General features: G+C 42.0%; 1 protein-coding gene and 1 long non-coding RNA gene across 2 annotated transcripts; both read right to left on the minus strand.

Moving 5' to 3' along the window:
- Positions 1 to 2,324: 2,324 nt before the first annotated feature.
- On the minus strand, positions 2,325 to 4,401 carry LOC140368712 (uncharacterized). Its single transcript, XR_011928191.1, has 4 exons — positions 4,352 to 4,401; positions 4,091 to 4,145; positions 2,526 to 2,608; positions 2,325 to 2,449 (listed from the first exon to the last, which is right to left on the minus strand). It is a non-coding gene; the product is annotated as an uncharacterized lncRNA (long non-coding RNA).
- A 4,051-nt stretch (positions 4,402 to 8,452) lies between these two features.
- LOC140368658 (E3 ubiquitin-protein ligase TRIM21-like) lies at positions 8,453 to 15,869 on the minus strand. Its single transcript, XM_072455653.1, has 2 exons — positions 14,722 to 15,869; positions 8,453 to 9,029 (listed from the first exon to the last, which is right to left on the minus strand). The coding sequence occupies exons 1-2, from the start codon at positions 15,862 to 15,864 to the stop codon at positions 8,559 to 8,561; spliced, it is 1,614 nt and encodes a 537-aa protein (XP_072311754.1). The 5' UTR covers positions 15,865 to 15,869; the 3' UTR covers positions 8,453 to 8,558.
- Between the last annotated feature and the right edge of the window lie 6,995 nt (positions 15,870 to 22,864).

A 22,864-nucleotide genomic window follows, 5' to 3' on the forward strand; every position in this document is an offset into this window, starting at 1 on the left:
TCCTGCTTCAGTCTGTGAGAGCAGAGGGAGGAGTCAGGGAGGCAGAGGGAGGAGTCAGGGAGGCAGAGGGGCGGGGCACAGGTGAGACATGCTGTTGATCTTGACAAACATGAATATCTTTGGAGTTTCCCTCCAACAACAGAAATGTGCTAAAACGTGTCTTTAAACGTGTTATTGAGGTTTAATTTTCAGACAAATGTAAAAAGTCTGACAAATGAATCACAAAAGTGCAGAAATATCACTTAAAACTCTTAACTAGAAGTTGACATTTCCAACATCAGTTTGTCAGTTCTAGAATTAAGTTTTTGCAGATTAATGCTGGTAAAAACCTTTTTTTAAAAACTTTTCCACAAATCTTTCGTACGGCGGGGCAGAGGGGGCGGGGCAAAGGAGCGGGGAAGAGGGGCGGGGCACAGGTGAGACAGGTTTATCAGGATACTTTGTTTCTTGCTCTGATCATGTGACGTTGACAGTTTAAATCACACTGTACAACATTGTAAACGGCTCTGGAGAAACTACAAAAAACACAGTCTGCAAAGGAAGTAACAAAGTACTGCAGTACATGTACTGGAGTCAAAGTACTGGTTTCACAACATTTATTGTGTAACAAATACTTTCTACCGCAGTACACGTTTGGACACAAATATGTGTAAAAATGAGGAGATAAATGAAGTTACAGAAACATCTGGAAATGATTCACTTTATCCACATTTTGTTACAGACTTTTTCCAAAATGGATTAAATTCATTTTTTTGCCACAAAATTCCAAAAGTTCAAGTTTGACTTTCACTTCCACAGAAATGACATTTATTGCAGTTTATTTTGATATTTGACAAACTAATGTTGAGTTGAATGAACGAAGTGGTGACATAAAGTGCAGGATTGACAGCAGCAGCAGAAGTTTTCTCTTTAGTGGTATTAAATAAGAATAAGAGTGAGAATCACAGTGTAAGTGTGTGAAGCAGAAGAGAAATGGACCTGGAGCAGGACCAAGTACCAAACTACACCACCAATAGTAGTAGTAGTTGTAGTAGCAGTAGTAATAGCAGTAATAGTAGTGGGCCTAGTAACACTGACCTGTGCTGGAGCAGATTGTTGAGGGTTTGAAGCCGCTGAGGTGCCTTTGAGCAAACGCACACTGAGTGTTTCCTGCTTCAGTCTGTGACAGCAGAGGGAGGAGTCAGGGAGGCAGAGGGAGGAGTCAGGTAGGGCAGAGGGGCGGGGCACAGGTGAGACAGGTTTATCTGGAGACTTTGGTTCTGGCTCTGATCATGTGACGATGACAGTTTAAATCACATTGTACAACATTGTAAACGGCTCTGGAGCAACTACAAAAAACACAGTCTGCAAAGGAAGTAACAAAGTACTTGTACTGCAGTACAAGTACTGCTACAGTGTTGACATTTTTACTAAAGATTGATTAAGATACAACAAGATGCTTGAGAGAAGTTTTTTGGGCAAAAAAGAGCCTCAAACTTTAGAAAAATTCCAAATAAAGTTTTCTCCTAAATAAAAGAACAAACTGGAGAAAAGTCAGGTGTGCTTTTATTTTGAAAGTTTCACACATCACTTTTTTTAGACTCATTTACATTTGTTAATAAACTCTCCTGAGCTTGTTGTACTCCACATTCTTCAGTCGTGAGCTGAAGGACAGTTTGGAGTTATTTGTGATTCTTTTTTACTGACTTTAAAAGAAGAAGGATCAAAAATAAGATGTGCTACAACTTCAAAATGAGAAAAAAATAGGAAAAAAGACAAAAGACAAACTCAGAAGAAAGTAGATCTGTCCTCAAAAATAAATGAGTCAGTAAAAAGCATTCAGAGCGCTGTTGGTCTGGACTTGGTCTGGACTGTAGTCCTGGTCTGGTCTTTGGACTTGATCCAGATCTGGACCTGGGCTGGACCCGGTCTCTGGTCCAGGGACTCAAATCACCTCAGTTCTGGCTCCAACTGAAAGAACAACACAACATTTGACTTAAACTGAATAAAAACAAAGCAAACTAATTTAATCGTCCAAACATGAAAACGCCTCAAACTGAAGCAGATTCAGGCTCGAGCTGAGCGACTTTGACAAACGACTGTTGTATTTATTTATTATCTTCTCAGGATCAAACATAATCAGACCTTTTTTTACTCATCAGAAATGTGCAAAACCTGGAAATGTTTGTGTTGAGGTTCAGGAAGCACAAAAAGTGACTCAAATCCAACACAGAAACATCATGAGTAATTCTTATATTTGAAGCAGCTTGTTTCGTGCTTTGAGTGTCATTCTGCACATCAGGAAACACCTATGGAACATGAAGCAGGATTATATTAGGCTTTAGATTTGTGCCGCGCTCAGTGCAGACAGTTTCTTCTGCAAGAGCGCCTCCTTCAGGCCGTTCCTGCGCTGCACCTCCAGCTCCAACTGCAGCTGAGAGTCTTTGAGCTGGTCTCGCTCCTGCTCCACCTGACGACCAATCAGAGAGCAGAGTTTAGACTAACGGCCAATCAGAGGCGAGTCTCAGATGTAGCAGAGGATGTACTTTGTGGAAGTTCTGCTGCAGTAGAATGTTCTCCATCTTCAGGGCTCTCAGCTCCTTCTCCAGATGCTTCTCTCGCTCTCGACCTGAAACGACCCACAAAACCAGCTCTGAACTTCACCCGCTCCTAAACCAGGACTAAACCAGGACTAAACCAGGACTAAACCAGGACTAAACCAGGTCAAAACCAGGTCTAAACCAGGACTAAACCAGGTCTAAACCAGGACTAGAACAGGTCCAAACCAGGTCTAAACCAGGACTGAACCAGGACTAAACCAGAACTAAACTAGGTCTAAAAAAGGGCTAAACCAGGGCTAAACAAGGACTAAACCAGGACTAAACCTGGACTAAACCTGGACTAAAACAGGACTAAACCAGGACTAAAGCAGGACTAAACCAGGTCCAAACCAGGACCAAACCGGGTCCAAACCAGGACTAAACCTGGACTAAACCTGGACTAAAACAGGTTTAAACCAGGACTTAACCAGGACTAAACCAGGACTAAAGCAGGACTAAAGCAGGACTAAAGCAGGACTAAACGAGGAATAAACCAGGTCTGAACCAGGAATAAACCAGGTCTGAACCAGGTCTAAACCAGGTCTAAACCAGGAATAAACCAGGACTAAACCAGGACTAAACCAGGACTAAACCAGGTCTAAAACAGGTCCAAACCAGGTCTGAACCAGGTCTAAACCAGGGCTAAACCAGGTCTAAAACAGGTCTAAACAATGACTAAACCAGGTGTAAACCATGACTCAGCCAAGCTAATGTAACTAATCTAATTTATTATGCTAATATTTAATTGTGTTCACATGATCTCTCTGGGTGGAGTCTGCATGTTCTCCCCGTGTTACCGTGTGTTCTCTCCGGCTCCTCCCACCGTCCAAAGACATGCATGTGTTAGGCAAAATTGGTGACTCTAAATTGGCCCTAGTGAATGAATGTGAGTGTGAATGGCAGTCTGTAATGTCTATGTCTCTGTTGGCCCTGTGACAAGTTGGCCACTGTCCAGCGCCTAAGGCCCGAAGTCACTGAGATAGGCTCCAGTCACCCGCGACCCTGAAAGGGGTGGTACAATGCACTGCTAAATTATTATTACTTTTGTGTGTTGGATTATACATTTATCATGGAGCACTTGAGTTAGGTGCACGTCGATGAAAGGGGCTGTACCTGGACGGCGTGTGGAGTTAAAAGTTGGTCAGCCACGCCTACTCATTGTGTTGAGTGTGGCCCAGGTGTGTTCTGGGTGTTGTAAACCTGCTTGCCTCAAACGTGTGTATTCTGAACCGTGGACTTATTAAAAGTTGTAAAACGGAATGTATCATCGTATCATTCGAGGGTGCAACACTAACAAGCTAACAAGCTAACAAGATAACCTGTCTTGCTTACAGTTAGTTCAAACTTCCGCAGCACGTCTTTTAACTGGCACACGTCATATTACACCCATTTTATCCTCACTGCACTGGCTCCTCATTCATTTTAGAGTTGATTTTAGAATGTTATTGTTTGTTTTTAAAGCGCTTCATGGACTGGCCCTCGTGTACATTTCAGACCTCATTGTTCCTTACACTCCTGCGCTCGCTGAGGTCTCACTGGTCCCACTGAATGCTCTCATTTCTCCAACTGTGAACAAACATTACAAACAAACATGTGTTTTAAGCTCATATTTGTGAGGTGCACTATGTAACATGTCCACTGCTTGGAATGTTCAACAATATGGCATTAAACAGCAGGTGGCAGACCCCCCACCAGAAAAGTGACATATTGTACCTTTAAGAATGAATATAATAAGGTGTATAAAGTGTAATGAGGACAGAATGTTCACTCACCATTGTGGTCCAGATAAAAAGGAACAAACGTCTGAGTTTTCTCAATCTGCAAAAGGGAAGAAATTATGTTACTTTATTTGATATTATAAACCCTTTGCAAACAAAACACTGTGTTCCATTAGCCTCGTACCGTTCCTTGAGTTAGCACTAATGCTTTTTCAATGGGGGGGTTAGCGTTAGTTTCCAAACATCACAAACTATGACAAACCCAGGGACAAACGCTCGACCACATGTGAGTAACAACAGTGATAAGAGAACTTTAGAAACTAGAGCGTGAAGTTAGATATTGATACAGTAGTTATTACTTGTTGGCAAATGTGAAGAACATATAAAAAAGAACCATGTGCCTGTTGTAATAAGAAATTACTTAATTAAGCATTGTGCTTCTGAGAAACTGATACAAACAACATAGTTATATGTTTTTATTTGGTGCCCCATTAAAGTTATTCATATTGATTTTAATGGGGCACCAACTCAAAAACTATAACTTTGGATAGAAAGTTTATGTTTACTCCGCCTCCTCTTCCTACTACTACTACTAATACTACTTCTACTACTACTAATACTAATACTATTAATTTAAACAGACACTGCACAGAAAAACTATGAACACAGAAGGCACTCACATGCTGGTGTACAATCAGCGGTCCATCCACATCTTAAAGACACAAATCAGGCCCTAAAAAAGTACATCCTTCTGTTAACAGCAGTAAAAAGGTGGAAACGGTTTATTTATTCATTTATTTATTTATTTATTTATGTATTTATTTATTTATTTATTTATTTATTTATTTATTTATTTATTTATTTATTTATTTATTTATTTATTTGACAAGGACAATACAATCATACATAGATACAAAACAAAGCTTGTAGCCAATGTGATGCAAACAAAGCTTGTAGCCGGTGCTAATTTTCAACTCCTGTCCTGTCCCTGGTTAGGCATTTCTAAATCCCCCACAGATATGAAAGACATTAAAACTTATTTCCATAATTATAAATAAATCAGTGATAAATGTAAACATCTACACAGTTCATTCTTCCTCACTCATTAACGTCCCCTATACACATTCACTCATACACGTTCACTCATGCACGTTCACTCATGCACGTTCACTCATACACGTTCACTCATGCACGTTCACTCATGCACGTTCACTCATGCACGTTCACTCATGCACGTTCACTCATGCACGTTCACTCATGCACATTCACTCATACACTTTCACTCATGCACGTTCACTCATGCACGTTCACTCATGCACGTTCACTCATACACTTTCACTAATGGCGTTCACTCATACACGTTCACTCATGCACGTTCACTCATGCACGTTCACTCATGCGCGTTCACTCATGCGCGTTCACTCATACACGTTCACTCATGCACGTTCACTCATGCACGTTCACTCATGCACGTTCACTCATGCGCGTTCACTCATGCGCGTTCACTCATACACGTTCACTCATGCACGTTCACTCATGCACGTTCACACATGCGCGTTCACTCATGCGCGTTCACTCATGCACGTTCGCTAATGCACGTTCACTCATGCACGTTCACTCATACACTTTCACTCATACACGTTCACTCATGCACGTTCACTCATACACTTTCACTCATGCACGTTCACTCATACACGTTCACTCATACACTTTCACTCATACACATTCACTCATACACGTTCACTCATACACTTTCACTCATACACATTCACTCATACACGTTCACTCATACACTTTCACTCATACACGTTCACTCATGCACGTTCACTCATGCACGTTCGCTAATGCACGTTCACTCATACACTTTCACTCATACACATTCACTCATACACGTTCACTCATACACTTTCACTCATACACGTTCACTCATGCACGTTCGCTAATGCACGTTCACTCATGCACGTTCACTCATGCACGTTCACTCATGCACGTTCACTCATGCACGTTCACTCATGCACTTTCACTCATACACGTTCACTCATGCACGTTCACTCATGCACGTTCACTCATACACTTTCACTCATACACGTTCAATCATGCACGTTCACTCATGCACTTTCACTCATACACGTTCACTCATGCACGTTCACTCATACACTTTCACTCATACACATTCACTCATACACGTTCACTCATACACTTTCACTCATACACGTTCACTCATGCACGTTCGCTAATGCACGTTCACTCATGCACGTTCACTCATGCGCGTTCCCTCATGCGCACGTTCACTCATGCGCGTTCACTCATGCGCACGTTCACTCATGCACGTTTCCTCATGCGCACGTTCACTCATACGCTTTCACATATGCACGTTCACTCATGCGCGTTCACTCATGCGCACGTTCACTCATGCACGTTTCCTCATGCGCACGTTCACTCATAAGCTTTCACATATGCACGTTCACTCATGCACGTTCACTCATGCACGTTTCCTCATGCGCACGTTTCCTCATGCACGTTCACTCATGCACGTTCACTCATACACGTTCACTCATGCACGTTCACACATGCACGTTCACTCATGCACGTTCACTCATGCACGTTCACTCATGCACGTTCCCTCATGCACGTTCACACATGCACGTTCACTCATGCACGTTCACTCATGCATGTTCACACATGCACGTTCACACATGCACGTTCACACATGCACGTTCACTCATGCACGTTCACTCATGCACGTTCACTCATGCATGTTCATAACACTTACAGGTGGGCACAGTTTTGATGTTCCTTCAGCTACACTTAAAGGCGGTATGGACGATTTTTCGGCGATTTGAGAACGCAGGCGGAAGTGCGCATGCGCACTCCCCCGTGCAGACCGATACAACACACACGTGCGTTTCTTTATTAGCGCAACGGAGCGCATCGCATCGCTCGTCTCCCGTAGATTTCTGTCAGCTCGAACTGTCTTTCTCCGTCTTCATTTTGCCCCGTACACTGAGGGAACTATATTATGATAGATCCATGCGCTTAGACACGCTGAAACGTGGGGACGAGCCTGACGCGGCTGCAGGTGAGCGGTAGGTGCGTTTTATGATTGATACGTGGCAGGACAAATGATTTATCCACGCCACGAGGAAATATGATAAAAAAATTGCTGAAAAAAATCGTCCATTCCACCTTTAAGTCTGGAGGAACATATTTTCGTCCGAGATGCACTTTTTTTCAAGGGGAATTGAATTCCAGAGTTTAAAGCTCTTATAGTAGAAGGATGATCATACAAATGATGTTCTGACCAGGTCTAAACCAGGTCCAAACCAGGTCTAAACAAGGTCTAAACCAGGTCTGAACCAGGACTAAACCAGGACCTAAACCAGGACTAAACCAGGACTAAACCAGGACTAAACCAGGTCTAAACCAGGTCCAAACCAGGACTAAACCAGGTCTAAACCAGGTCCAAACAAGGTCTGAACCAGGTCTGAACCAGGTCTGAACAAGGTCTAAACCAGGTCTAAACCAGGTCTAAACCAGGTCTAAAGCAGGACTGAACCAGGACTAAACCACGTATAAACAGGGAGAGTTCCCATTAAACTTGTGTAATTGACTTTTATTTTGCAAATGTAAATATTTGATTCTTCCCCAAACATCTGATCAACTCATGATCAATTGAACAAATATTCTTAAACACTTAAACACAACAAGGACTTAAAGCTGCTTGAATGAAACAGAAGGAAACATTTAAAGACAAAAGTGTGTGTCGTCCTCCAGGCCACGACTCCAGACTTCTACCAGAGGATTGTAAGTTCAGATCTCCATTTAGAAACATTTGAATGCTTTGATTTGTTACGATGATTCAAACACATTGTGTGCGTTTGTTCAGATCATCTTCACTCAACAGTCCATCATGAGGCCCAGAGTCAAGTCGTCCGTGTCGTTGGGAGTATGAGTTCAAATACAACTCATCATCTTCTTCAACTGGAATATTCTGTGTCCTTCAACTCTCATCTAGGCTTTTCAAACTTAAACTAAAATCAAGATCAAAGATCAAAGCTGAGACATGAACCCAAAACCCTCTCACAGGACGTCACCATGAACAAGATTCAAATAAACCTTCAGATATTTCAAAAGAACTGAAACTATAAAGAGAAGAACTTTGTACTTTCAGTCCAAAATGGAATCAAAAGTATCCACAGTTACATTTGACTGAAGTTCAGAACTTTTATTCTTGTTCTTAGTCACTTTGACCTCTGAAAGTCTAAACTGCAGTGAGGACCAGAGGAGCAGAGTTTGAACCTTCAGCATTAAAACAGGGACTGAAATATGGAAACAGTTTCTCCCTGAAGCAGCAGCTGCTGAAGGAGAAGAGAAGATCTGCAGAATCCGCATCATAAAAGGAGACCAGACCCTCACCATAGTCCACAAACACCCCGACCTTCTGAGGAGCTCGCTGCAGAGACAGAGGGACAGAAGGACCTGCACGAGCTTTGTACTCATCTTTGTTTCTCAACACAATGCACCAGAATCCTTTTTTAGGATTCACAATGATCTGTCCCTTCCTGTTGATGGACTCTTGGGCCACTCCTAAATCCCAATCTGTTTTCCCTTTGACCTGAACCTCAAAGTAAAACCTGCCTGAGGAGAAACTCTGCTTTCCCAGAACATTTGCAGAAGAATCAAACCTCAGAGGAGAATCTGGGAGCTTCTTCTTCACATCAGTGTGATGAACCTGTTTGAGATCTTCAGACAGAACGAGCCATGGTTGAGCAGTGTCTGGATCCAGAGTGACGTCCACCACAAACTGCTGCACTATGGCCAGGTCAGTGGCGCCGGCGCAGGCAAACTAACTCGTAAAAGGCAATTGTTGTCATTAATAAACTTATACTATTGTAATGCATTAATATACCTTTAATATTGATATAACTTCACCCGCACACTGCAAATATATATTCCTCTTGCTTGCTTCTTTGTGTGTTCCTTGTCTGTTCATTGTCATGTCTTACACTCCCTGGCGCACCTGTCATAGAGGATTAACTCTTAAAGATATATGTATCCTGTGTTTATATGTACCTGTGTCTCCAAGTTTCGGTAGAATAACATTCTTTCTTCAAGTCTAGACTATCTCTTTCTCACAAGACCATATTTAGGAAAACTGGGCTTATCAATAAGAAGAGGAGGTCTAGGAGGAGCGGCCAGATTTCAACCTTCATTAATATTCATTTTTCCTGTGTCTGTTAAGAGCGTGAGGGAGCGATGCCAGGCAGACCTCCTGCTGGTCAGCACGTGTGTTAGGGACAGGTTAACGCTCCACATTTTGTATTAGCTGTAATTGTCAGGGAAATAAACTCTTTTTACTACAACCATTTCATTGTCTTGTTTTCTTAGATATTTAGGATGCGACACAATAAAGGATCCCTCCTGCATGATCTGTTTTGTTAAAGAGTACATTGAGTACCGAAATTGAAGACGTAATGTGTTAATTGTCTTTTGGGATGAAAGATAGGTTTCACCAGCGCGCTTTAGGAAAGACTGGTCGGTGAGTCGGCGAAATAGTTGAAAATTAAAAGATTTTGGCGTTTTTTAAACAAAATGCTGATACATTTTTTTCAGTCGGCTAGTTTTATACCGGATCGGTCGGGTTACGGCAAACAGACATATTATTTTGCTCAGCCTAAAAATAAGAGTGAGAATCACAGTGTAAGTGTGTGAAGCAGAAGAGAAATGGACCTGGAGCAGGACCAAGTACCAAACTACACCACCAATAGTAGTAGTAGTTGTAGTAGCAGTAGTAATAGCAGTAATAGTAGTGGGCCTGGTAACACTGACCTGTGCTGGAGCAGATTGTTGAGGGTTTGAAGCTGCTGAGGTGCCTTTGAGCAAACGCACACTGAGTGTTTCCTGCTTCAGTCTGTGAGAGCAGAGGAAGGAGTCAGGGAGGGAAGAGGGAGGAGTCAGGTAGGGTAGAGGGGCGGGGCACAGGTGAGACAGGTTTATCAGGATACTTTGTTTCTTGCTCTGATCATGTGACGATGACAGTTTAAATCACACTGTACAACATCGTAAACGGCTCTGGAGCACCTACAAAAAACACAGTCTGCAAAGGAAGTAACAAAGTACTTGTACTGCAGTAGAAGTACTGGAGTCAAAGTACTGCACAAATACTGGAATACTGCTAGTGTTGAAGTTGGCACTAAAGATTGAGGGTTTTTTGGGCAAAAAAGAGCCTCAAACTTCATAAAACTTCCAAATACTGTTTTCTACTAAATAAAAGAACAAACTGGAGCCAAAGTGAGGTGTGCTTTTATTTTGAAAGTTTCACATTCATACGAAAGTAAAACTTTTAGACTCATTTACATTCATTAATAAACTCTCCTGATCTTTTTAGACTCAACGTTCTTCAGTCGTGAGCTGAAGGAGAGTTTGGAGTTGTTTGTGATTCTTTGTTACTGACTTTAAAAGAAGAACTAAACCAGGGCTAAACCAGGTCTAAACCAGGACTAAACTAGGTCTAAACCAGGACTAAACCAGGACTATCAGGTCTAAACCAGGACTAAACTAGATCTAAACCATTAGCAAACTTATTGTGTAATTCCCTCTGGAGCCAATAGATGGAGCCAAAGCTCAGTTTCTCTCAAGGCTGTGGCAGTTAGATTGTGTTTCTATCTTGTTCTAAAACATGAAATGCCAAACTAAAGCTGCTCAAGAGCATGTTTAAAGCCAATAACAGCACAAATAATGCATCATATTTGTCCTTTAACACATCATGAGCTCATCAATCACGACATCATAAGCATTTGTCGGACTCGTGTCTAATTCTGTCTCTTTTTGTCTCTAATATGTCGAGCAAATGAAGCGAGTACTTTAAACCTGTCTCTGTCCAGTTTTCAGATTTAAATGTTACATAAAACATAAAAAGCCTTAATTTTATACGAGAAGATGTGACGATAAAAACCCTGTAAAACATTTAAACGACAGAAGAAGAGTTTTTAAATGAGTCGACTAATTCATGCCCAGAACTTTAGTCGACCACGATCATGTAAAGTTATTATTCTTTAAAATGACTCAAATATATGAACTTTGGGGTTAGAACTCTCATTTTATATTATTATTATTTTCTATTGTTATTTCCTATTATTATTCATTCATTTTTTTCCTCCCGCTTGTTTCCTTTCTGGGTCGCGGGTGACTGGAGCCTATCCCAGTGACTTAGGGCCTTAGGCGGGGCTTGGACAGTGGCCAACTCGTCGCAGGGCCTATTATTATTATTATGATTATTATGATTATTATTATTATTATTATGATTATTATTATTAACTCTTATTTAATCGAAAAACCCATTGAAATAGAGACAAAACAGCAACACAAATCCCACAAATATTTACACAACTAAGAGACACCCCTCAAATTACCCTAAAATGGCATAAAAAGATTAATAGGACTTTTATATAGATTCTGTCTGGAAATGTTTCTTAAATAAGTCCCTAAAACTCATTTTTTGTGAATTTATCTTCAGCTTTTAAAAGAGAATTGTCAAAACCCAACAAGTGTCAATCAGCCGATCGCTCCAGAAACCAGCGTCACTCATTTATATATTTAACATCGAGGCAGAATTTAAAATGTGAATTCCTCTGTGCAGAGCTCTTTTCTACTTATGATTAGAGTCAAACAGACTTCAGAAACTACAAAAACGACAGCGTCTCAGCTTCACAAAGAGTCCAGACATTTGTTTGTGCTCCAAAGGTTCAGGAACAGCTTCAAATTGAACTCATTTTATTCAGGCGTTTTAGGGAAAATAGGCCCTAAGAGCACAAACACAAACATATGTACATAAATAAATACATAAGTCAGCCCTTGTGGTAACTGTTCCCGTTCTCTCCAAAGGCTCTCCCGGTCACTGCCAAAACCAACCCCATCTTCAACGCTCTGCTCTACTCTTACAACAAGGAGTTTTACCGCCCCGGAGTCTGGAACTTTCTGACCGGACAAAAGATCACGGAGCCTCTGGAGGGGAAGAAAGCCAAATGAGGAAACGCTCCGACTCTGTGTGTTCAGTGTGAGTTTAGATTCAAACGCAGGGCCAGTCACTTTTCTGTCACTAATTCAACGTTTGATCGTGTCGTATTGTCGTCGAGAACAAAAACCTGGACTTTGTTTTTTCGTTTTTGTGTCAAATACGTCAAAATGAATAAAAACGGCTTTCGTAACGATGTCGTTTGTGTCGCACTTCACTGCACGGGCCTCATAAACCACACACCGCCACACACAGCCGTCGCTATTAAAGTGTATGAGAGCAACTTTATTTTGTTGAATTCATGTTTAGAGTCAAAAAAATGTGTTTTCTTTGTGTAAATTCTGCATAAACTTTGACTGGAATGAGTGTCCCTGGTGTGATGTCACTTCCTGTATGAGTGTCCCTGGTGTGATGTCACTTCCTGTATGAGTGTCCCTGGTGTGATGTCACTTCCTGCATGAATGTCCCTGGTGTGATGTCACTTCCTGTATGAGTGTCCCTGGTGTGATGTCACTTCCTGCATGAGTGTCCCTGGTGTGATGTCACTTCCTGTATGAGTGTCCCTGGTGTGACGTCACTTCCTGTATGAGTGTCCCTGGTGTGATGTCACTTCCTGCATGAATGTCCCTGGTGTGATGTCACTTCCTGTATGAGTGTCCCTGGTGTGATGTCATTTCCTGCATGAGTGTCCCTGGTGTGATGTCACTTCCTGTCATTTTCTACAGATTTTTCCATGTTTTCTCCACAAATACCTGCTCGATTGGTGTAAAACTATAATTTATATGTACGACAGGTATAAACACACCAGATAAAGTCAGAATTAGAACATTGTAAAAACCTGTCATACGTCACTTTAAGTCCAGCTTTATCTGGTTAAAACTGAGCGAAAATCCTCACATTCTCTGGCCTGTCACAACCAATTGATTAATCAAAAGAATAAAGGTAAAATAAACGTTTGTTGCATGTTTCCGATCTCTCAGGACAGAACAGTGAAGGTTTTAATCTCCTGAAGCTGAACTATGACCCAGGCCTAACTCACCATTTTATATATTTACAGTGATAAAAAGGATTTCAAAGGTCGCATTGTGAACTCGCCCGGCGAATAAACATTTGAGAGAAGACGACAAACGGATTCTTGGATTAAGTTCAGATTTCAGAGCTCTAAACTACAGCGTCACCAAAGTAAATGTACTTAAGAACAGAAGTTACACATGTTTCAAGATAGAAACACACTGCAATTTTTAGTGGAAACATGGACAGACACAAATAATGACTTTTATTTTGCAAATGTAAATATTTGATTCTTCCCCAAACATCTGATCAACACATGATCAATTGAACAAATATTCTTAAACACTTAAACACAACAAGGACTTAAAGCGGCTTGAATGAAACAGAAGGAAACATTTAAAGACAAAAGAGTGTGTCGTCCTCCAGGCCACGACTCCAGACTTCTACCAGAGGATTGTAAGTTCAGATCTCCATTTAGAAACATTTGAATGCTTTGATTTGTTACGATGAGATGATTCAAACACATTTGTGTGTGTTTGTTCAGATCATCTTCACTCAACAGTCCATCATGAGGCCCAGAGTCAAGTCGTCCGTGCCGTTGGGAGCGTGATTTCAAATACACCTCATCATCTTCTTCAACTGGAATATTCTGTGTCTTTAAACTCTCCTCAGGGCTTTTGAAACTTAAACTAAAGTCAAAATCAAAGATCAAAGCCGAGATCTGAACCCAAAACCATCTCAAAGGAGGTCACCATGAACAGGATTAAAATAAACCTTCAGAAATTTCAAAAACAACTGAAACTGAACTGAAGAGAAGAACTTTGTACTTTCAGTCCAAAATGGAGTCAAAAGTATCCACAGTTAAATTTGACTGAAGTTCAGAACTTTTATTCTTGTTTTAGTCACTTTGACCTCTGAAAGTCTAAACTGCAGTGAGGACCAGAGGAGCAGAGTTTGAACCTCCATAATTTAAACTGGGACAGTAATATGGAAACACTTTCTTCCTGAAGCAGCAGCTGCTGAAGGAGAAGAGAAGATCTGCAGAATCTGCATCATAAAAGGAGACCAGACCCTCATCATAGTCCACAAACACCCCGACCTTCTGAGGAGCTCGCTGCAGATACAAAGGGACGGAAGAGTCTGTACAAGCACTGTACTCATCTTTGTTTCTCAACACGATGCACCAGAATCCATTTTTAGGACTCAGATCGAGCTCTCCCTTCCTGTTGATGGACTCTTGGGCCACTCCTAAACCCCACTTAGTTTTCCCTTTGACCTGAACCTCAAAGTAAAACCTGCCTGAGGAGAAACTCTGCTTTCCCAGAACAGAAACAGAAGTATCAAACCTCAGAGGAGAATCTGGGAGCTTCTTCTTTTTTTTCACATCAGTGTGATGAACCTGTTTGAGATCTTCAGACAAAACAAGCTCAGGATGAGCAGTGTCTGGATCCAGAGTGACCTTCACCACAAACTGCTTCACTCTCTTTAGCCCAGCTTTAAACACTTTCTTAAAGTTTTCAGAGAGATGTTTCTCCAGCTCAGACAGAGCCCTGGCTAAATTGCCCTCACACGTCTCTGGCTCAAAGCTCACGGTGCTCCGCTCCTTCAGTCCAGCAGGGGGCGTGAGTGCAGGGCAGTGCTGTAGAAAGTGGAGGGGGTCTTGAGAGCGTGAGAGCCGCTCCGCCTCAGTGCTGCTCTTCTCCAGCTCACAGATCTCCTGTTCCAGCTGCTGCACCAGCTCCTGGGCTCGTTTGTGGCTCCGGCTCTGCTTCTCCTGCAGCTCCTCTAAGAACCGGTCCTGACGCCTCTGAACAGACTGCATGAGATCAGTGAAGGCCTGCAGCCCCACAGCCCTCTCTCTGTGGACCTCTGTGTCACTGAGCTCCACACAGCGCTGGATCTCCTGGACCTTCAGCTTCCTCTGCTTCACCATGTTTTGGCTCTGAGCCTGAGTGTGCAGCAGAGAGGACCTCCTGCGCTCACACCCCTCCTCCAGAGACAACAGTTCATGGTTCTTGTGCTCTAGAAGGCCACACAGGGTACAGACGCAGCTCTGGTCAGTGCCACAGAAGAGCTCCAGGGGGCGCTGGTGTGTGGGACACATCCTGTCTTCCAGGTTCTCCACAGGCTCCATCAGCTGGTGTCTTTTCAGCCCAGAGACTGTGAGATGAGGCTGGAGGTGGGTCTCACAGAACGAGGACAGACAGACCAGGCAGGACTTCAGGGCCTTCAGCTTGGGCTCAGAGCAGACGTCACATGACACATCTCCAGGTTTGGAACGCTGTGACTTTGACTTTTCAGCTTCTAGTTTAAACTGAGAGACCATTTCCAAGAGCAAATAGTTGACTCTGATCTCGGGTCTGATGTTATACCTCCTCTTACACAGAGGACATGTGCAGGGGCCCTTAGGGGCCCAGGCCTCACAGATACAGCTTTTGCAGAAGTTGTGTCCACATGGAGTGGACACTGGCTCAGAGAACACCTCCAGACAGATGGAGCACCGGAACGTCTCCTCAGAGCTCCTTTCACTTGTGGAGGACATCTCTGAAACACAAGGTCAACATCAGTGACTCAATGACCAAGTCCAGACCGAGTCCAGACCGAGTCCAGAGTATTAACAAGACTCTAGTGTTGTAAATATAATGTTTGGTGTGTTCATGATCTAGTTAATCACTCTGGTTTAGTTTTTAGTTTATTCTTAGTGCTAGTCTTTTATATTTCCATTTTACTATTTAGAAACCTAATCCTGACTAAACTAGTGTTCGAATCATGTTCATGATTGTCTGGACTAAACAGACTCTAAAACACAAACCAAAAGAGCTTTTAGAACAAACACAGAGACATTCAAGTGTCCAAGAAGAAGAAACATCAAGAATTGACTTTATTCATCAATATTCTCTGTGGAGAAGCTTCAGTCACATATTTACACCTTTATCTGCTTCAAAATGTCTTTAAAGTCTCAGAGTTCAATCAAATAAAGGTTTAACAAGTCACTTCTAAAAGAATGATTTCATAAAGATTTAAAACAAGCTGTTGACTCTTGGTATTTGGAGAGAATCAAAGTATCAAATGTATTGATAGATTTAAATCCTCTTTACATTCTGCTCCAGTTTCACAGTTTGACATGAAATTCTAATAAACTTTTGAACTTTCATGAGTAAAAACTGTTCCAGATCCACATTTGAAGAGAAAAAGAACAAAGACAAAATGGAGGACTTTAAGTTTGACTTTCACTTCCACAGAAATTACATTTATTGCAGTGTATTTTGATATTTGACAAACTAATGTTGAGTTGAATGAAAGAAGTCGTGACATAAAGTGCAGGATTGACAGCAGCAGCAGAAGTTTTCTCTTAAGTGTGTGGTTTTAATTATCAGACGAATTGAAAAGTCTGACAAATGAATCACAAAAGTGCAGAAATATCACTTAAAACTCTTATCTATAAGTTTACGTTTACAACATTTATTTGTCAGTTCTAGAATTAAGTTTTTGCAGATCAATGTTGGTAAAAAACCTTTTTCTTTTTACTTTTCCACAAATGTTTCGTACGGTGGGGCAGAGGGGCGGGGCACAGGTGAGACAAGTTTATCTGCAGACTCTGGTTCTTGCTCTGATCATGTGACGTTGACAGTTTAAATCACACTGTACAACATTGTAAACGGCTCTGGAGCAACTACAAAAAACACAGTCTGCAAAGGAAGTAATAAAGTACAAGTACTGGAGTACAAGTACTGCAGTACAAGTACTGGTTTCATGACATTTATTAGGTAATAAATACTTTCTACTGCAGTACATGTTTGGACATAAATTATGTGTAAAAATTAGGAGATAATTTAAGTTACAGAAACATCAGGAAATGATTCACTTTATCCACATTTTGTTACAACCTTTTTCCAAAATGGATTAAATATTTTTTTTGCCACAAAATTCCACAAACAAGTTCAAGTTTGACTGTCACTTCCACAGAAATGACATTTATTGCAGTTTATTTTGATATTTGACAAACTAATGTTGAGTTGAATGAAAGAAGTGGTGACATAAAGTGCAGGATTGACAGCAACAGCAGAAGTTTTCTCTTTAGTGGTATTAAATAAGAATAAGAGTGAGAATCACAGTGTAAGTGTGTGAAGCAGAAGAGAAATGGACCTGGAGCAGGACCAAGTACCAAACTACACCACCAATAGTAGTAGTAGTTGTAGTAGCAGTAGTAATAGCAGTAATAGTAGTGGGTCTAGTAACACTGACCTGTGCTGGAGCAGATTGTTGAGGGTTTGAAGCCGCTGAGGTGCCTTTGAGCAAACGCCTTTATCTGTCAGTCCTTTTTTAAGTTTTGTTCCTGCTCTGAAGTACTGAAGTATTCGCAGTAGAAATGAAGTATTGAAAGTACTTCTTGTACAAATCCTTTTGAATAAAGGTGAATGATAATCTCGTGGCTCCTTCTAAAGACGCTCCAGCCTGAAAAACTGCTGTAAATGTTGTAAACCTTCAGATGAGAACGACTGAGTTTCATTGGTCAAAAGCTGTTCTTTGGTCACTCTTTGGTCACTTTGAATGTTGTAAAAGGCTCCAGAGGTCAGTTTAATAGTGCCACGTTGTATCACAGACAGAGATAACAGGGAAATAAACTTTGAGTCATATTTATTATCAATAGTTTGATGATTGAAGCGTTTGTGCAGATGAATGTAGCGTTGTGAACAGATGCACATTCTCACATCTCAGCTGATACATTTGTGGACAATCCTCTCAGGAAAGTTGCTGTTATGATGATATTATACACTTCTATTCATTTGATTGTTCGTGCCCTCACAACAATCATAAAGCACATTTTACTGTCGTTTTTGTTAATAGTCCATCTGACCAACCTGCCATGTTTGTCCTTCTTTCACCTCTGCCCACATCATCCCAAACTTTGCGCAGCTTCTACACAAGCTCCAGAGTTTGTGTGGAAGTCCACACATTTTTGGACTTCCCGTCACGGCGGCACTTTAGGCTGACACACTCACACCGCTGCTGCAAAACCCGGCTTTAAAATCATCCTTTGATCCACTTAATCCCAAAGAAGAAGAACAAGGAAGGCACAAGTCTGGTAACAGTACGGTCCACGGTCCCATTGGAAAACAGCCCGCATCACAAGCTCACAAAGCTAACATGGCTAACATGGTTGACATGGCTAACATGGCTAGCAAACCGCACTGCTGTCAAAAGATTTTCACGACTTCTTTGCATTGGAAGGAGGAGAGAATATAACTAATCGTCAGATGTTGCTCATGACGTGTGAAAAACAACGCAAAGTGTTGCCTGGGCCGTATCTGCTGCAGTAGCTGCTGAGCTGAAGGCAGCAGGATAACCGGACTATGGACGAAGTCGAGCAGCGTGTTTCAGACAATGTCATATGGAGGTGCTGTGGGCCAGATGGAGGCGCGGTGGGCCAGATGGAGGCGCGGTGGGCCAGATGGAGGCGCGGTGGGCCCAGATGGAGGCGCGGTGGGCCAGATGGAGGCGCGGTGGGCCCAGATGGAGGCGCTGTGGGCCAGAGTGATGACGCTGGAGACGGAGAACAACAATATGAAAAATTGGGTCCTGGATTTTGAGTCCAGATCACGTCGTCCTGACCTGAGGCTTGTGGGCGTAGAAGAAGGAGAAGGAATGGATACAGAAAGCTTTTTGGAGAAGATTATTCCTGAGCTTCTTGATGGCTCAGGAGTTGAAAGGAGACCTCCAGGGTTCATGTAAAAATGCGTTCGCACATTTTGGGCTTTGTTTATGTGCTTGCCGGGGTTTATAAATGAGGCCCTTGTTACTCCAAGTCAAAGGATTCTTTCAACTCATCAAAGCTCTTCAGATGATTCCTCCAAATGACTCAAGCATCTGTCATCTGCCAGTAAGGTCTGTACAGGAACCCCTGGCACAACATTACTCTTAATATTCTTTCATTGAGCTTCATATTCTGTCTCACACCAGCAATGCTCTGTTTTTACCTGAAATAAAATCATTTTTCATACAAGCTAAACCCCAAAGAGTCTGGAACAAATGTAGAAATCTGGGCAGAACATTACATTTTCATAGATTAAATCCTTTGACTTAGACTCACGTATGGGATCAGCGTCCAGTCATGTTTCAAGGTCTTTCTTTATAGTGGAGAGCTAATGCATTTTCAATGGGAGAGTTAGCATTAGCCTCCAAACATCACAAACTGTTCAAAACCAGGGATCTTGAAAACCACTCGACCAAACGTGAAACACAGAGTTACAAAACATTAGCACGTGTAGCTCATCCTGCTCGTGCGGCGATGGAGACCAGGATGTGGGACTCTGAGGACTTCAGGCTGGGGTCAGACTGAGGACACGCAGAGGAAGCAAGTGGATGAAGATCAACAGAGGGCGCTATTCCACAGAGGATTCATATTACTACTATAACAGTATTTATTTATCACTACTACTACTACTACTACAAGCACTACTTCTACTGCTGCAGCTGTTCAAGGCAAGTTTATTTATTTGTTTGTTCGTACACAAGACAAATCAAACCATAAAAAAATGGATTGAAAACACAAGATAACTAGATAAAGACATGACAGAGACGAATAAATAAAATCCTTTCATTTGCATGTAAAGCCAAACCAAACTGTTTTTAGCTTAGATTTGAACATTTTAAAGGTGCACGGTGATGTTTTTTCACGGAGATGTTGTACTTTGATTGATCTGTGGCCCGTTCACAGTGAGAATGTCTGTTTTATAGCAGTAAAAACACCTGTAATTGTTGACTAAAAGCAAGATAAATATCAAATACATATACTTGAAGTAAAGCGCCTTTAATTGTTACTACAGATATAATTCCATCATCAGACTTATAGCATTATTAATCATTATTATTAGGCCGTGGCTGCAGAGCCGCGGCGCGGTCAAATGGCCCAGCAGTTTCAGGAACCGCGGCACTGCCATAGCCTCATGGCTAACCCTAACCCTAACCTTAACCCTAACCCTAACCCTAACCCTAACCTTAACCTTAGCCTTAACCTTAACCTTAACCTTAACCCTAACCCTAACCTTAACTCTAACCCTAACCCTAACCCTAACCCTGACCCTGACCCTAACCCGGCGCGGTCTAAAACGGCGTAGTCAAATAGCGCAGCAGTTTCAGAAGCCGTGGCACAAAATAACTTGGCAGTTTCGGCCGCGCGCCGCGGCTCTGTAGACACTCCCTTATTATTATTACTTTCTACATCAGTTGAACCAGATGTTGTAATGCCATTTCTTGAAGGCCTTATGGTCCTGGTTTTATGGTTTTATGGTTTTATGGTCGTCTTCAAGGTCCAAAAGTCCAACTGTCTAAAGCATAGGTGTCAAACTCTGGCCCGCCAGATGTTTTAATCTGGCCCGCCAAACATTTCAAATTTATATAAAAAAAAAAAAAAATGATTCATAGAACCGTAGTTAGATCCGTAACCGTTTTTATCGCTAAAACTACGCCCCACCCCCACGGGGCTCTATTGCACTGCTGTGTGAGCTGCCCAGGGTTCTGCTGCACTGCTGTGTGAGCTGCCCAGGGCTCTGCTGCACTGCTGTGTGAGCTGCCCAGGGCTCTGCTGCACTGCTGTGTGAGCTGCCCAGGGCTCTGCTGCACTGCTGTGTGAGCTGCCCAGGGCTCTGCTGCACTGCTGTGTGAGCTGCCCAGGGCTCTGCTGCACTGCTGTGTGAGCTGCCGAGGGAGAAGTGCACTTTAAGCACTTTTGAGCAGTTTAGAGGTGTGTCAGTTTAGGTGTACAGATAACTACACGGACGTGAAAATGTTAATTAGTACATTTAAAAGTTTTTTTAGATCTTGAGAAGTTTAGTTTGTTATGAAGTCAAATGTTTATTTCTGTGTAGAACTGTAGATCAACTCTGAAGTTGTAATGCACATAAACTGAAGCACAGTATTGGTGAAATTACACACTTACATTTCAGTTCATGAGAACAAACGTTTTGTAATTTTTTTTATCGATCCAGTAATTGCTTCAAAACAGCGTAGGCTATATAAAGCTATTTATTTCTTATATTTTTAATAGTTTTATGTTTTTTGTTATGTCCGGCCCGCGACCCAGCCTGAGTGTCGAAATTCGGTCCGCGGCCCAAATGAGTTTGACACCCCTGGTCTAAAGGTTTAAACCTGGTCTATTCCTGGATCTGCTCTGGTTAAAATCTGGTTATTGATCGACTCTGGTTTTAGTCACAGAGTAATAATGTTATATTTTTGATTTACTTCAGTAATTTGTGAGTTGTTTGTGGATGTTGGATGTAAAACATAAAATTGTGGTGGAGTTTTGTAGTTACGGCCCCCAGGAACCGGTCCCGAGGGCCATTGGCCCTCCAGAAAATCTGAAAATACAACTGATTAGCCTTGACTTACAGTAAATACAAAAACTATACTTTAAAACAACAACAACAACAACAACAACAACAACAACAACAACAACAACAACAACAACAACAACAACAACAACAACAACAACAACAACAACAACAACAACAACAACAACAACAACAACAACAACAACAACAACAACAACAACAACAACAACAACAACAACACCACCACCACCACCACCACCACCACCACCACCACCTACTACTACTACTACTACTACTACTACTACTACTACTACTACTACTACTACTACTACTACTACTACTACTACTACTACTACTACTACTACTACTACTACTACTACTATTCATCCATCCATCCATCTTCTTCCGCTTATCCGGGGCTGGGTCACGAGGGCAGCAGTCTAAGCAGGGACTCCCAGACTTCCTCCTCCCCAGACACTTCCTCCAGCTCCTCCGGGGAGATCCCGAGGCGTTCCCAGGTCAGCTAAGAGACATGGTCCCTCCAACGGGTTAGGGGTTAGGGTTAAGGGTTAGGGTTAGGGGTTAGGCTTAGTGTTTAGTGTTAACCCAGACCCAAGAGAGAAAATTATTCCCTTAGCTGTAACAGCGGGACAGTCCATGCTTCCGTCCCAATTCCCTATATGATCTAGTGGTAATCCTCCTCTCAGCCCCGGGTTTTTGCCTCTGCAACAGCACAAGCTGCGGGCCCGCCTGTCCTGCCGATACCTGTCAACGGCATCTCCCAGGTCTAAACCAGGACTAAACCATGACTAAACCAGGACTAAACCAAGACTAACTTTAAACAGGGAAATATTCCATTAAACTTGTGTAAATGAGTTTTATTTTTCAAATGTAAATAATTTATTCTTCCCCAAGCATCTGATCAACACATGATCATTTGAACAAATATTCTTAAACATTTAAACACAACAAGGACTTAAAGCAGCTTGAATGAAACAGAAGGAAACATTTAAAGACAAAAGTGTGCGTCGTCGTCCTCCAGGTCACAACTCCAGACACATTTTGTGTGCGTTTGTTCGGATCATCTTCACTCAACAGTCCATCATGAGTCAAGTCGTCCGTGTCGTTGGGAGCTTGAGTTCAAATACACCTCATCATCTTCTTCAACTGGAATATTCTGTGTCCTTCAACTCTCATCTGGGCTTTTCAAAC

Source organism: Eucyclogobius newberryi, unplaced genomic scaffold, assembly GCF_026437365.1.
Source record: "Eucyclogobius newberryi isolate DKJ021-1_F unplaced genomic scaffold, fEucNew1.0.hap1 SCAF_20, whole genome shotgun sequence".
NCBI lineage: Eukaryota > Metazoa > Chordata > Actinopteri > Gobiiformes > Gobiidae > Eucyclogobius > Eucyclogobius newberryi.